This window comes from Callorhinus ursinus, unplaced genomic scaffold (assembly GCF_003265705.2).
Source record: "Callorhinus ursinus isolate GAN/ISIS: 27379988/994484 unplaced genomic scaffold, GSC_fseal_2.0 scaffold14, whole genome shotgun sequence".
NCBI classification, from domain to species: domain Eukaryota; kingdom Metazoa; phylum Chordata; class Mammalia; order Carnivora; family Otariidae; genus Callorhinus; species Callorhinus ursinus.
The window spans coordinates 45270044-45282998 of NW_027397076.1; the positions used below are offsets into that span (position 1 = coordinate 45270044).

General features: G+C 40.9%; 1 protein-coding gene across 6 annotated transcripts in view; it reads left to right on the top strand.

Annotated features, from left to right (window-relative positions):
• B4GALNT1 (beta-1,4-N-acetyl-galactosaminyltransferase 1) overlaps positions 1–12955 on the top strand; it is a 42526-nt gene that overhangs the window by 21763 nt on the left and 7808 nt on the right. For 4 of the 6 annotated variants that reach the window (XM_073900770.1, XM_025883477.2, XM_073900766.1 and 1 more), the window contains exon 2: positions 8471–8528. The exons of the other annotated variants lie outside the window; for them this stretch is intronic. In XM_073900770.1, coding sequence (XP_073756871.1) covers positions 8471–8528 — 58 coding nt within the window. The remainder of the gene's footprint in view (positions 1–8470; positions 8529–12955) is intronic. 6 annotated transcript variants of the gene reach the window in all.

Consider the following 12955-nt stretch of genomic DNA (forward strand, 5'->3'; position numbering starts at 1 on the left):
TCTCTCTCGCTGTCTCTCTCTTTGTCAAATAAATAAAATCTTTAAAAAAAAGAAGAAGAAGAAGAACCAATGGCAATGCTTCCAGCCAAGGTATTTGGAAAGTCTCTACAAATTTTTCCAGTTAGGTCTTAATAGTGTCGTTAGTATGTTCGATTAGCCATGAGGATTGAAGATGGCATGCATAATGAAAGTGTAAACCCAGCCAAGCAGCACAGACTTATCAAAGCACCTGACCAGTAAAAGGGATTCCCCAATCACTAGGAAATTCATGAGGGATTCCCCAGGGAGACAGCATCTTTTTCTAACAGAATTTTAGCTACAGAAGAGACTGTGTGGCCTGTCTAAAAGGGAAAACTTCGGTCTCGTGAGAAAACATACAAACTATGACTAAAATATATTTATAAGCATGAGAAGGGGGGAAGCTGTATGAAACCCATTTGCAAAACCTCAAATGGTCTATTGGGTAGTTCAAAGGATCTGGAAGCAGGGTAGAAAACCGGTTTCCCTAGACTGTATTTTGGACAGGTGGGACAAGTGAGGCAGACACGTTTTCTGGCCTTATTAATATTTACCCACCAATACTGGCTCACGAATGCTATCATTTTGTCAGTAAACCAATGGTTTAATGTATGTACGGTGGTAAGTAGTGGGAATTTTAGATTTCTGGTGGGGCTGGATTGTTATTTGATCCAAATCAGAGTTTTCTCTTTTTATCAAGCCAACAGTTCTTAGATTCCCAATATTCTTTTTCCTTTTCTGGGGCCAATCGTTGGGCATCTCTGGTCAGTTTTTCCAAGTTATCATTTGGGAGAGCATCCCTTTGGATCATAACAGAGGTTTGGCTATTGGCTTCCTTGAGAACAGCATTTTTGGTAGAAATATCAGCAAAGTGGTTTCCCTTGACCTTCAGGGATTTGAGTCTGGAATGCCCAGGAAATTTCGTAATAGAGCAGCTGCAAAGGCATCTAATAAATTTGGACCTAGGGTCCATTTTTAATTTTACCCCCATTGGAGGTAAGGAGACCTTACTGCTTCTGTAACATGTCCCAAAAAAGGCATACCGACTATAGGTATAAATGTTTGTGACTAAGGCACAAGCCCAAGTCGGGGTATACAACTCAGCCTTTGGAGCCAAAGTAGCCAGAGGTAAAAGTGACTTCCAAAGAAGTTTTAATAGCATAACCAGCATGAAGCTTACCATTTTCATCCTTTAAATAAGAACCGGCAGTAAAGGGATGCCTGGGTGGCTCGGTTGGTCGAGCGTCTGCCTTCGGCTCAGGTCATGATCCTGGGGTCCTGGGATCGAGCCCCGCATCGGGCTCCCTGCTCAGCGGGGAGCCTGCTTCTCCCTCTGCCACTCCCCCTGCTTGTGCTCTCTCTGTCTCTCTCTGACAAATAAATTTAAAAAAAAATCTTAAAAAGAAGAAGAACCAGCAGTAAACCATGAAAAATCTGCCTTAATGAGATGAGTTTCCTGTAGACTCACAGGGAGTGGAAAGGTGATCTGTCAGCATTATCCTTGGTGAAGGAGGAGAGAACAGCAGAGTTAAGGTCATTGCAGCAAGAAAGAGTTTCCGTGAGGAGCTGTTGGCAGGAGGATGTCCTAGGAGGTGAGATGACAGAAGTGCTGGGTGTGAGGAGAATTCGGGAGGGCCTCTACTGCATGGGGCACAAGGATGGTTAAAGGGAACCCTGCAATGATTTCCTCAGAGGCCTTAACAGTGGAAGGAATGTCTCTGAGGCAAGGGGGATGTCCCTGAGCTGCAGCCCGGCTGTTGACTATAATACCCTGTGGGGTGATGACAGTCCCATGTTTTGAGGCGAGTACTCCAAGGGTATGCCCTTCCCTCTCACATACAAAGAAGAAAAGGGAAGTGGATAATTTAGGATGTCTGAGGGCAGGGACTTTGTTAAGCTTTTATCAAAGTCCCAAAATCTATGTCATTCCGGTCTTTCCAAATAATAAGGTCAGGTTTGTCTTTTTTTAGTAAAGCATATAGAGGTTGAGCCATAAGAGAGAAGTTTGGAATTCAATTTCAACAATAACCAGCCCAAGGAAACTTCATAATTGGTGCTTAATTTTCGGTGTGGGGAAGTTCAGGATGTTATGAAGCCTACCTAGATCCAAATGTAGTCCTTGTTGCAAGATTAGCTGCCTTAAGTATCCAACCTGAGTTTGAGGAAACTGTAATTTTTCTTTCGAGACTTTGTCTCTTGAAGGCCAAAAGTTTTAGCAGGTGGATGCTGTCTTCTGTGAAGAGGTTGGAGAGGGGCAACAGAGAAGCAAATATTCTATATATTGTAGCAAAGTAGAGCCTGCAGAAAACTTTTTTTTAAAACACTTTATTTTAGGGCGCCTGGGTGGCTCAGTTGGTTAAGCGACTGCCTTCGGCTCAGGTCATGATCCTGGAGTCCCGGGATCGAGTCCCACATCGGGCTCCCTGCTCAGCAGGGAGTCTGCTTCTCCCTCTGACCCTCTTCCCTCTCGTGCTCTCTTTCTCTCATTCTCTCTCTCTCAGATGAATAAATAAAATCTTTAAAAAAAATAAAAACACTTTATTTTAGGGGCACCTGGGTGGCTCAGTCATTAAGCGTCTATCTTTGGCTCAGGTCATGATCCCAGGGTCCTGGGATCGAGCCCCACATCTGGCTCCCTGCTCAGCGAGAAAGTCTGCTTCTCCCTCTCCCACTCCCCCTGTTTGTGTTCCCTCTCTCGCTGTCTGTCAAATAAATAAAAAAGTGTTTTATTTATTTGTTTGTTTATTATTTATTTATTTGACAGAGAAAGACACAGCTGAAGACAGACGCTTAATGACTGAACCACCCAGGTGCACCAACCTAGTTGGCAATTTTGATTACTACTGTCAAATTCTAGAATTATTTCCCCTTTTGGGAGAAAGATACTCCAGCATAATATTTTTCTAAGAAATCTTGGCCCAATAAATAAATAGGGGTGGAGGAACTAAGGAGAAAAGGGTGGGTATCTCCAAAAAGGAATTCCCTAAAGAAAAGGGAATAGGTTCAGAGACAGGAACCCGTTGAGGCTTATTAGAGACCCCCACTGTTTGAACTGGGTTAGTACTCCAAGGCAGGAGTTGCTTAGCAATGCGGTTGAGCACCAAGAGTATGGCTCCGGTGTCAGTAAGGACAGAAAGAGATTCATTCCCAACCTGCGGAGTGGTTTCTCTAAGCCCATTAAGAGGGAGGATTGGGAAAAGCCCCGGTAGTGCCTCAGAGCCCCATCATTAAGAATTAGGAGGACAGGGGCACCTGGGTGGCTCAGTCGGTGAAGCGGCTGCCTTCGGCTCGGGTCATGATCCCAGGGTCCTGGGATGAGTCCCGCATCAGGCTCCCTGCTTCTCCTCCGTCTGCCATTCCCACCCCTTCCAACACCCCCTTGTGCTCTATGGCTCTCTCTATCTCTCTGTCAAATAAATAAATAAAAGCTTAAAAAAAAAAGAATTGGAAAAGCTGGCTAGAGGGCTAAAGGCACCTGAGTGGTTAAGTTTGTAACAATCTTTTTCCCAATGCCCTGGCTCTTTGCAATAATAAGAGAATATGAGGGGGTTTTTTTTGTTTAGGGGACTTCATTTGCCAGAGTTGAGAATTAAGAATCTTTTTTTTTTTAAGATTTTAAGATTTTTTTAAGGTTTTATTTATTTATTTATTTGAGAGAGTGAGAGAGAGCATGAGAGCCGGTTGAGGGGCAGAGGGAGAAGCCGACTCCCCGCTGAACAGGGAGCCCGATGCGGGGACTCGATCCCGGGCTCTGAGATCATGACCTGAGCAGAAGGCAGACACTTCACCAACTGAGCCACCCAGGCGCCCGAGAATTAAGAATCTTAAGGAGTCTTTCTTTTAGGTGTCTCATCCAGGATGTGAGTGAGCTGGTTTGCCAAATTAACTAAATCTGGAGTGGACACAGTTTCCCATTCCATCCTGATTCTTTTTAAAAAGAGAAAGCTCCCGGTTCAGTCCACTAATAAACATGGAGTCAAAGGCTATCAGAGTGGATTCAGTATCTAAAGGAAAACCAGAATTTTCTCTGAAAACAATCTGAAATTGATTATAAGAATCATAAACAGGTTCATGAGATTTTTGTGTGCAAGCCTGAATTTTGTTCCAATTAATGGCCTTAGGAAAAACAACTGCAATTGCTCAGTGGAGGTTTTCAGCGAGTGTTCTAGCATTTTGCGCAGTTAGGGGCTTGTTTTTCTACATCCTGTTCAGGATGTTCCCATTGGGCAAGTTTCATCCAGTGTGTGGCCTGGCCCTCACCAACAAGCATGTGGACTAACTGATATAAATCTGAGCAACCAGGTTGGTAAGTCTGAATAACTATGCTGAATTCTTCAGCAAACCTATGGGGGTCCTCAGTCACTTTAAGAAACTCCTTAACTATCGCTCACAATTCAGCCTTAGTCCAGGGAACATAAGAAATTGGGGGTTTATTTGGAGCCTCAGAAGAGTTAACTTTATGTAAGTTCCTCTGAACTTATCAGAACCTGACAACTTCAGAGGAACAGGAAGGCGAAGAGGTTCAGGGAAGAGGAGAAATTTCGGTGAGAGAATTGGAATGGGGAAACAGCCACTAGAGGAGGAGGCGGTGTCGAAGGGAAGGTGGGCGACAGCACCTGGAGGGGGGCCTGGGCACACGGTGCTGCAGGGTGTTTGCAGATAAAGAAAATGGGCAGGGGAAGACCTCAGAAGCCTTTTTGTCTTTCTCCAAGTGTTTGTTTGTCTCAGTTAATCTAGAAATTGTATTTTGCAGAGAGACAATTTTAGATTCCTGATAATTTTTCGAAGCTTCAAAATACCAACCAAAACAGGTGTCCCATTCAGTTTTGACTGTTTTTTTAAAGATTTATTTATTTATTTATTTATTTATTTATTTATTTATTTATTTATTTATTTATTTGAGAGAGAGGGAGGACACAGAGGGAGAGGGAGAAGCCGACTTCCCGCTGAGAAGGGAGCCCGATGTGGGACTCGATCCCAGGATCATGACCTGAGTAGAAGGCAGACGCTTAGCCAACAGAGCCACCCAGGTGCCCGCAGTTTTGACCATTTTAGAGCCATGGCTGTCCAATTCTCTTCTGAGAAAAGTAAGTTTAGGGAGATAGAAAGTTCCCCATAATGGCCATTGGTGTTCCTTAATTACTTTTAGTTAAATTGGTCCATTTAGTTAGCAATGTACACAAGGAAACACCAGGGGTTTTTCGTTGGTTTTTTTTGGGGGGGGGTTACGTAATCTCTATGCCAACGTGGGACTCCAACTCATGACCATGAAATCAAGAGTCACATACTCTTCCGACTGAGCCAGCCAGGTGCCCCCAAACACCAGTTTTTAATGTAAAAACGGCCAGGGGTCCAGAAGGGGGAGGTGCCCTCAAAGCATTTTGATGACTGGGATCTCTCATTTCTTAGAGGTTTTTCTGTAGAAAAAAAGAAAAATTCCTAAATAGCCCAGTTCCAATAGGAACAGTCTGGTTCCAAAAAGGTGTCAGACCAATGGCCAATAGAGTACTCTTAGAAAAGACAAAGCTTTAAAACAGATCCTGAATAAAGCCTGGAGAGATCAAAATACAAAAACAGCAGAGCTGGAGATGCAGGAGAGACTCACCCTCAAATTCCAGGGTAGGCAAAAAAGCAGACAGCTCAATTAGCTCTGGGGGCACCTGTTTGCTCACTAGCCTGGGAGTTGTTGGGGGTCTTCTCTGGATCCCACTTCTGGTTCACCAAGTAATGTTAAAAATAAAACAGTTATTTTAGCAGTAAAAAATGGGTTTATTCAGCAATAGCAGAAAATTGCAATTTGGGACATGCAGGCTATGGCAAGAACCATAAGCTGGTCCAGCAAACAAAGGAGAGGAAAGTTACTTTATGGAAAAGAAGGAGGAAGTTTATAAGTAGACAGATTTTATAGGGTCACTTCCCATCATAGAACTGAGGAAACTCAAGAGAAAATCCTCCCTTCCCTCCAGATAAAGTGACAGATAATATATTCCAAATATATATTAAAAAGAGAACCCATGATCAAAACCAAAACCAAAATAAGCATCTCCTCGAACTAGAAATGGAAATATGAGGGCTGGGGGCTGACACCACAGGAGAAAGAAACAAGCAGCCCAGGAACTAGCTCCCTGGAGAATTCACTGGATGTTCTGCTATATGATAGGTGGTTGTAGGAGGTTGTGACTCTGGCTGGGCCCCATCCATTTAAAGCTGCTTGCCTGGAGTGACTGCAAAGAGACTTAGGCTAGCCAGCTCTCTAGGCTACCATGCTGAATTAGACGAGGCCTGCAGTTGGCTGGGGACAGGATCAGCAACATCCCACCCCTGGATCAGATCCCTGTGTGTTCAATATGAACCCTCATTCGGGACTGGGGAGGCTGTCACAAAACTGCTCAGTATGGGGAGATGCAGCAGGGAGAGAGGAAAACTTACAACTCCAACCTGGACTGGCATATGGAGCACCCATTACAACACTCTCCTACTGCATCTAGGCTTGCAGCAGAAGCTGGGGTGCTAAAAACTACATTTCTCTGAACTCTCTGCAGTTAGTGTTCCTTTATCAATCAAATGCCTGCCTAGGAAACATGAATTGAGATAGGCCTTAAATTGGGAGAGAAGGGATGACCCCAAATGGCAGGTGTCCACTTTGTGGGATGTAAGTTGTAGTAGAGGCCAAAGGGTTCTGCACTTTGTAGCTTCCTGTTTTCGGAAGTTTATTGCGGCTGTGACCTCAGTTTTGCTGATAGCAAAAGAGTTGTATGATTCTGGAAGCTGGGAGGTGTTCACTTCCCCCTTAAAGTCCCCAAATCTTAAAAAAAAAAATGCCCCCATATATTTCCAAAATCCTATAGAGGGTACTATCACCCATACAAAAACCAACCCCCAAAACCATATTGTATGCCACATTATACCCAGCGAGAACCCCCTAGAGTAGTGTCTGCCACCTACAATGAATCCTAACCAAAACACAAACATGAGAAAGAAACTCACAGAAGACAAACTAGCAAATGAAAACTTCAAAGTTCATCTTGAAAATTAACACCATAGCAGGTAGTCAACAAGCTCAGTAAATAAGATAATTTGCTGTAGAGTAAATGGAAATAATAGAGCAACCCCCCAAGAATTTTTTAAATAAGTATATTTAATATCTTCAAAGATAAGGAAACTAAAGAGGCATGAAAAATAAATGCAGTAAGCACTCATTGACTGGAATTATTTTGAAAGCTAAAAAGGACATCATTGAGACAACTGGAGAAATTTTGATATGGACTGTGTATTAGACAATGGTTTGTATCAATGATAAATACCCTGAGTTCAATAATCATATTGTTTATTTAGAAGAATACCTTTTGTTTCAGGAGATAGATACTTAAGTATTTAGGAGTAGAAAGTCACAATGTCTGCAATTAACTCAAATGGTTCAGCAAAAAGAGTGTGTGCGTGTGTGTGTGCGCACGCATGCTCGGAGAGAGAAAGAGATAAAATCAGTATCCAGCCGAGGCTAAATATCACCGTCAAAGAAGGAAATGCTGAGATACAAGAACTAGTATAAGTTCTGTTAGAAATTCTAAATTATGGTTATAATTTCATTATTAAAATTTTTTACTTGTCAATTTTTATGAATGTGACAGTAATGTCCTGAAACAATTTCTCAGACCGTAACTGAATTACTCAATAGACACTCACTTTCCATTAAATTAGTGGAGAAGCAAGACTTACTCTTTTTAAATTTTTACTTTGAAATAATATCAAACTTCGAAACTTAGAAAATACATACAGTGTTCCCACATACCTTTTATCCAGCTTCACCAATTTTTGACATTTTGTCACATTTGTTTTATCATTCTCTCTCTCTATATATATATATTTATACATGAATGTGTGTGTATATGTATATATATATGTTATATAGGATGTACAGTTCATATAGAGTGTTGTGAATAGTTATTAAATGAATAAAATACAAATTTTATATTATGTATACCACATGTACCCATATATATACAACACATACACATTGTATCATTTATTTTTTCCAAGCAACTTGAAAGTAGATTACACACATCATGCCACTTTATCCCTTAACACTTCAGGATATGTGTTCTAAGAACAAGGATATTTTCTTAAGTAACCAGTTATCAGCTTCAGGAGATTTAATGCTTACCATTTGTCCTCTTTTTTTCCATTTATCTTTAATGAAGATCAAACTTTAAGGTACCACCCATAATCCAATTTGATCAGGTATCCCCAAAATATCTGTTATGTTTCCCCTCAAGGACAGGGTGCAATCTGGGACCACATGTTGCATTTGGCTGCTTCTTTGGTCTCCTTTTACCTGGAACAGTTCCTCAGCGGTCCTTTATTTTTCATGACATTGACATTAAAAAAAAAAATACTGGCCAGTTTCCTTCATGTACCTAAAATATTTGGAGTTTGTGTGTTTGCTCATATTTAGGATCGAGTTATGTATCCCAGCGAGAAAATTGCAGAGGTGATGCCGTGTCTTTCTCCAGGTAACATATCTGCAGGTACACAGTATCCTTCTGCCCCTCATTGGTAATGGTAAACTCCACCCCCTCACCCTTAGAATCAGCAGTCATTGGTAATTCTTGCCCAATCCAATTTTCACTACGATAGTTGCAAAATTATTATTTTCCACTCCATCCCTCTGTTCAAATGTATCAATTGGCATTTTCCTTCCTCCTCCTACATTTGTTATTTATTTATTTATTTATTATCAGTGTGGATTGTGGATTTCTATTTTTTTCAATGGTTTATCACTCATTCCTATCCTAAATTATTTTTGGTGCTCAAACTTTCCCAGATTCATCCAGTGGAAGCCCCTTCAAGCTGCCTCCTATGTCTGTCCTTTGAAATGTTCCTTTTTTTTTTTTTTGTTTTTTTTTTTTTTTTTAGACATTGTGTGTTTTTTTTTTTTTTTTTAAGATTTTTTATTTATTTGACAGAGAGAGATACAGCGAGAGAGAGAACACAAGCAGGGGGAGTGGGAGAGGGAGAAGCAGGCTTCCTGCTGAGCAGGGAGCCCGATGCGGGGCTCAATCCCAGGACCCTAAGATCATGACCCGAGCCGAAGGCAGACGCTTAACGACTGAGCCACCCAGGGGCCCCTGTGTGTTCATCTTTAATGTTTCCTGCCCCAACCCTGGGATAGAACCAGGAATGCATCCAAGGAGGCTTGTTCCTTTTACTGGAAAAGGATATTAGAAGATCTGGGTCTTTCGTTGATTGTTACTGGGATGTGTCTACTTCTAAGCACACTTGTGTACATAGCTCTGCCATTTCCGAGCATTACTTCTTGTAATATTGACACACTTATTAAGACACCCTTCCTTTCTAAAAGTATCTAATTAAGCAACAACTCCTGGACTTCAACATTTGATCGTTGGTGATAGTGGTAGATTTAAAAAGGTCACCAATTCTTTACAGCCACATTCAGCAAGAAGTGGAGCTTAGGCACTCATTGAATCTGAGAGAGCCAGATGATTTGCTCTGACAAATGAATAACTAAGTATATATTACACATAATATATATTTATATTTATAATAAAATTTTATTATAAAAATATTATATCTTATGATTATATATTTATATATGTATATTATATATATTAAATATATATATAATATATACAGAGAGAAAGAGAAAGAGAATGCTGTGTGAATTACAAGCAAGGCAGATCTGGCAGCTTCCATTCATACCCATTTGCAGCCCTGACATTGCCATGCCCCAGGTTAGCTTATCTGGAGGATAAAAAACCACATGAATCGAGAGGTTTGACCAAGAGCCAATACCAACCTCCCATTGATGGCAACTTGTATTATCCAGCCCCAGCTGAGCTGCCAGATGGCTGCAGTGACATGAGTAACCCAAGGTGACTATCAGAAAAACCACCCAACTGCAACTTTGTGTACTGCTTAAAGGAAATCCTTTCTTTTTTTTTTTTTTTCTTGAGCAGGGGAGGGGCAGAGGGAGAGGAAGAGAGAGAATCTCAAGCAGTCTCCACACCCAGGCCCAGTATGGAGCCCAATGCAGGGCTGGATCTCCCAACCCTGAGATCATGACCTGAGCCAAAATCAAGAGTCAGACGCTTAACCAACTGAACCACCCAGGCACCCCAAAGAAAATCCTTTCTGAATATTTCCAAAAGCAGACTACAGTTGTTGTTCTCACATGTTCTTAAACTTTGTATTCATGTATAATATACATACAGAAAAGTATACAGATTAGAAGTATACAGCTCAGCATATTTTCACAAACTAAACATATTTGTATAATCAGCACTCAGATGTAGAAATATAACTTTAATATCAGGACCCAGATTCCCTTTGACCCCTTCTAGATACTATCCCTCCCCTTGGAGATAATTATGATCCTTACTACAAATATCATACATTAGTTTTGCCTGTATTTAATAAATAGTTATCATACTATTTAATAAATAGTATCATACAGAATGTAATCTGTGTCTGGCTTTTTCTTTCAGCATTATGAGTTATTGTGTATAGTTGCAGACCATTAATTCTCAGTGCTATACAATATTCTGTATTAGTTATTGATTACAATGTAATACATTACCACAAATTTGGGGCCTTGAAACAGCAAACATGCATTCTATCAGAATGACAAAATAATTATTATATCACCAACAAAATTCTGCAAACAGTTCTCTTAAAATCTTTATGGGCCTTCTATGAATCTTACTGAGGTTAACCATTAATTAAATGAAAGCCATAGCCACAAATATTATTGATATAAGCCCTTATCTACTCTGGGCTTCTGCATAGACTGCTGACAGACAATGCTTTCTTAGGAGTCCTATTGTCAGACTGAACCACTCCCTGAGGCACCACCTTAGATCTTTCTTAACAAAGATTTATATTCACATCCTTGGCATCATTTTCAGATTCTGTTTTCTTAAGGTTCCCTAGATATGATCTTTGCCTGGAAGCCATTTTTGGATTTTTTTAAGATTTAATTATTTATTTGACTGAGAGAGACACAGTGAGAGAGGGAACACCAGCAGGGGGAGTGGGAGAGGGAGAATCCCGCTTCCCGCGGAGCAGGGAGCCCAATGCGGGGCTCGATCCCAGGACCCTGGGATCATGACCTGAGCCCACGGCAGACACTTGACGACGGAGCCACCCAGGCACCTCCATTTTTGGATTTTAGTATCATTGGTCCTTGGAGGGGCTAGGCATCGTCAAACCCAGCAACCCCCCAGACCCTTTCTGTTCAACCTGCCTTCCTTTAGCTTATCTCTTGCTTTTCATTTTTACTCTAAGCAGCAAGAAGAAACTAGATGGCACCTTCAATATTCTGCTTAGAAATCTTCTCAGTGAGATACTCAGTTCATTTGGTGAAGTTTCTACCTCCCACCCCACTGCAGGTGCCAAGATTGCCAAACATAGCAAGACCTCCTTTCCTTCACTTCCCTTACTTTCCCCACTTCCCTGCAACTGTAACATCCTTAAAGACCATCTGGCTTCTAACAAGCTCTTCAGTATTTCTTGATCTTCACTGACACTCCTCAAATTCCCCCCTGCTTCTGCCAAGACCCAGTTCCAAAGCCATTCCCACATTGTCGGGTTTCTGTTATGGCAGCACTCATATCCAGGCTTTGGCCAAGCCCAGAAGCTAAAACTCATACATGGAGGCCAATTATATATGCTGTTCGGAATCTGCTTGCTTTTGCTTAGCAACTTTGGAAATCATTCAGTATCAGTAGGTATAGTTTAACCCAGTACCCTATTGTCTGACGGAGCCATATCTTTAAAATTTTTAATGATTAATATTTACAATTTAAGTGATTAACATTTTAAATGTTAAGAGATTTCCCAATTGCTCTCCTAAGTTGTATCAGTTTACACTCACAAAAATGTATGCAGAGGCTGTTTCTTCACATACTTGACCATACAATGTGTGAGCAAACACCTTGACCTTCACTAATTTGGTAATCAAAAAACATTTCAGGGGGTGGGAGGTTAGGTGAAATAGGTGAAAAGGATTAAGAAGTATAAAGTTCCAGTTATAAATAACTCACGGGGATAAAAAGTACAACATAGGGAATATATAATCAATAATATTGCAATAATTTTGTTTAAAAAATTTCACTGCTGGGGCACCTGGGTGGTTCAGTCAGTGAAGCATCTGCTATTGGCTCAGGTCATGATCCCAAGGTGCTGGGACTGAGCCCAGTATCAGGCTCCCTGCTCAGCGGAGAGTCTGCTTCTCTCTCTCACTTTGCTCCTCCCCTGCTCGTGCTCTCTCTCTCTCTCAAATAAATAAAATCTTTAAAAAATTAAAAAATAAAAATAAAAAATTTCACTGTTGTTCTAATTTGCATTTCACTTATTATGAATAAGATCAAGTATACTTGCATATATTTAAAAGTCATTTTCACTTTTTCTGTCAACTGCCTAATCCTGATTTTTGTCCATTTGGGGTAGATGATCATTTTTTCTTATTGATGTTTTACAGCTCTTGAGGAAAATAGACCTTTATCTGTCTTACATGTTGGAAAGATTCTTTTCAGTTTGTCATTTATCTCAAGTTTGTTTATAGAAATTCCTTCACTCGTGGTTTTTATATAGGCAAGTTTATTACTATTCCCTTTATATCTTTTTTTATTATGTTATGTTAATCACCATACATTACATCATTAGTTTTTGATGCAGTGTTCCATGATTCATTGTTTGCGTATAACACCCAGTGCTCCATGCAGAACGTGCCCTCTTTAATACCCATCACCAGGCTAACCCATCCCCCCACCCGCCTCCCCTCTAGAACCCTCAGTTTGTTCCTCAGAGTCCATCGTCTCTCATGGTTCGTCTCCCCCTCCGACCCCCCCTTCATTTTCCCCTTCCTGCTATCTTCTTCTTCTTCTTTTTTAAACATATAATGTATTATTTGTTTCAGAGG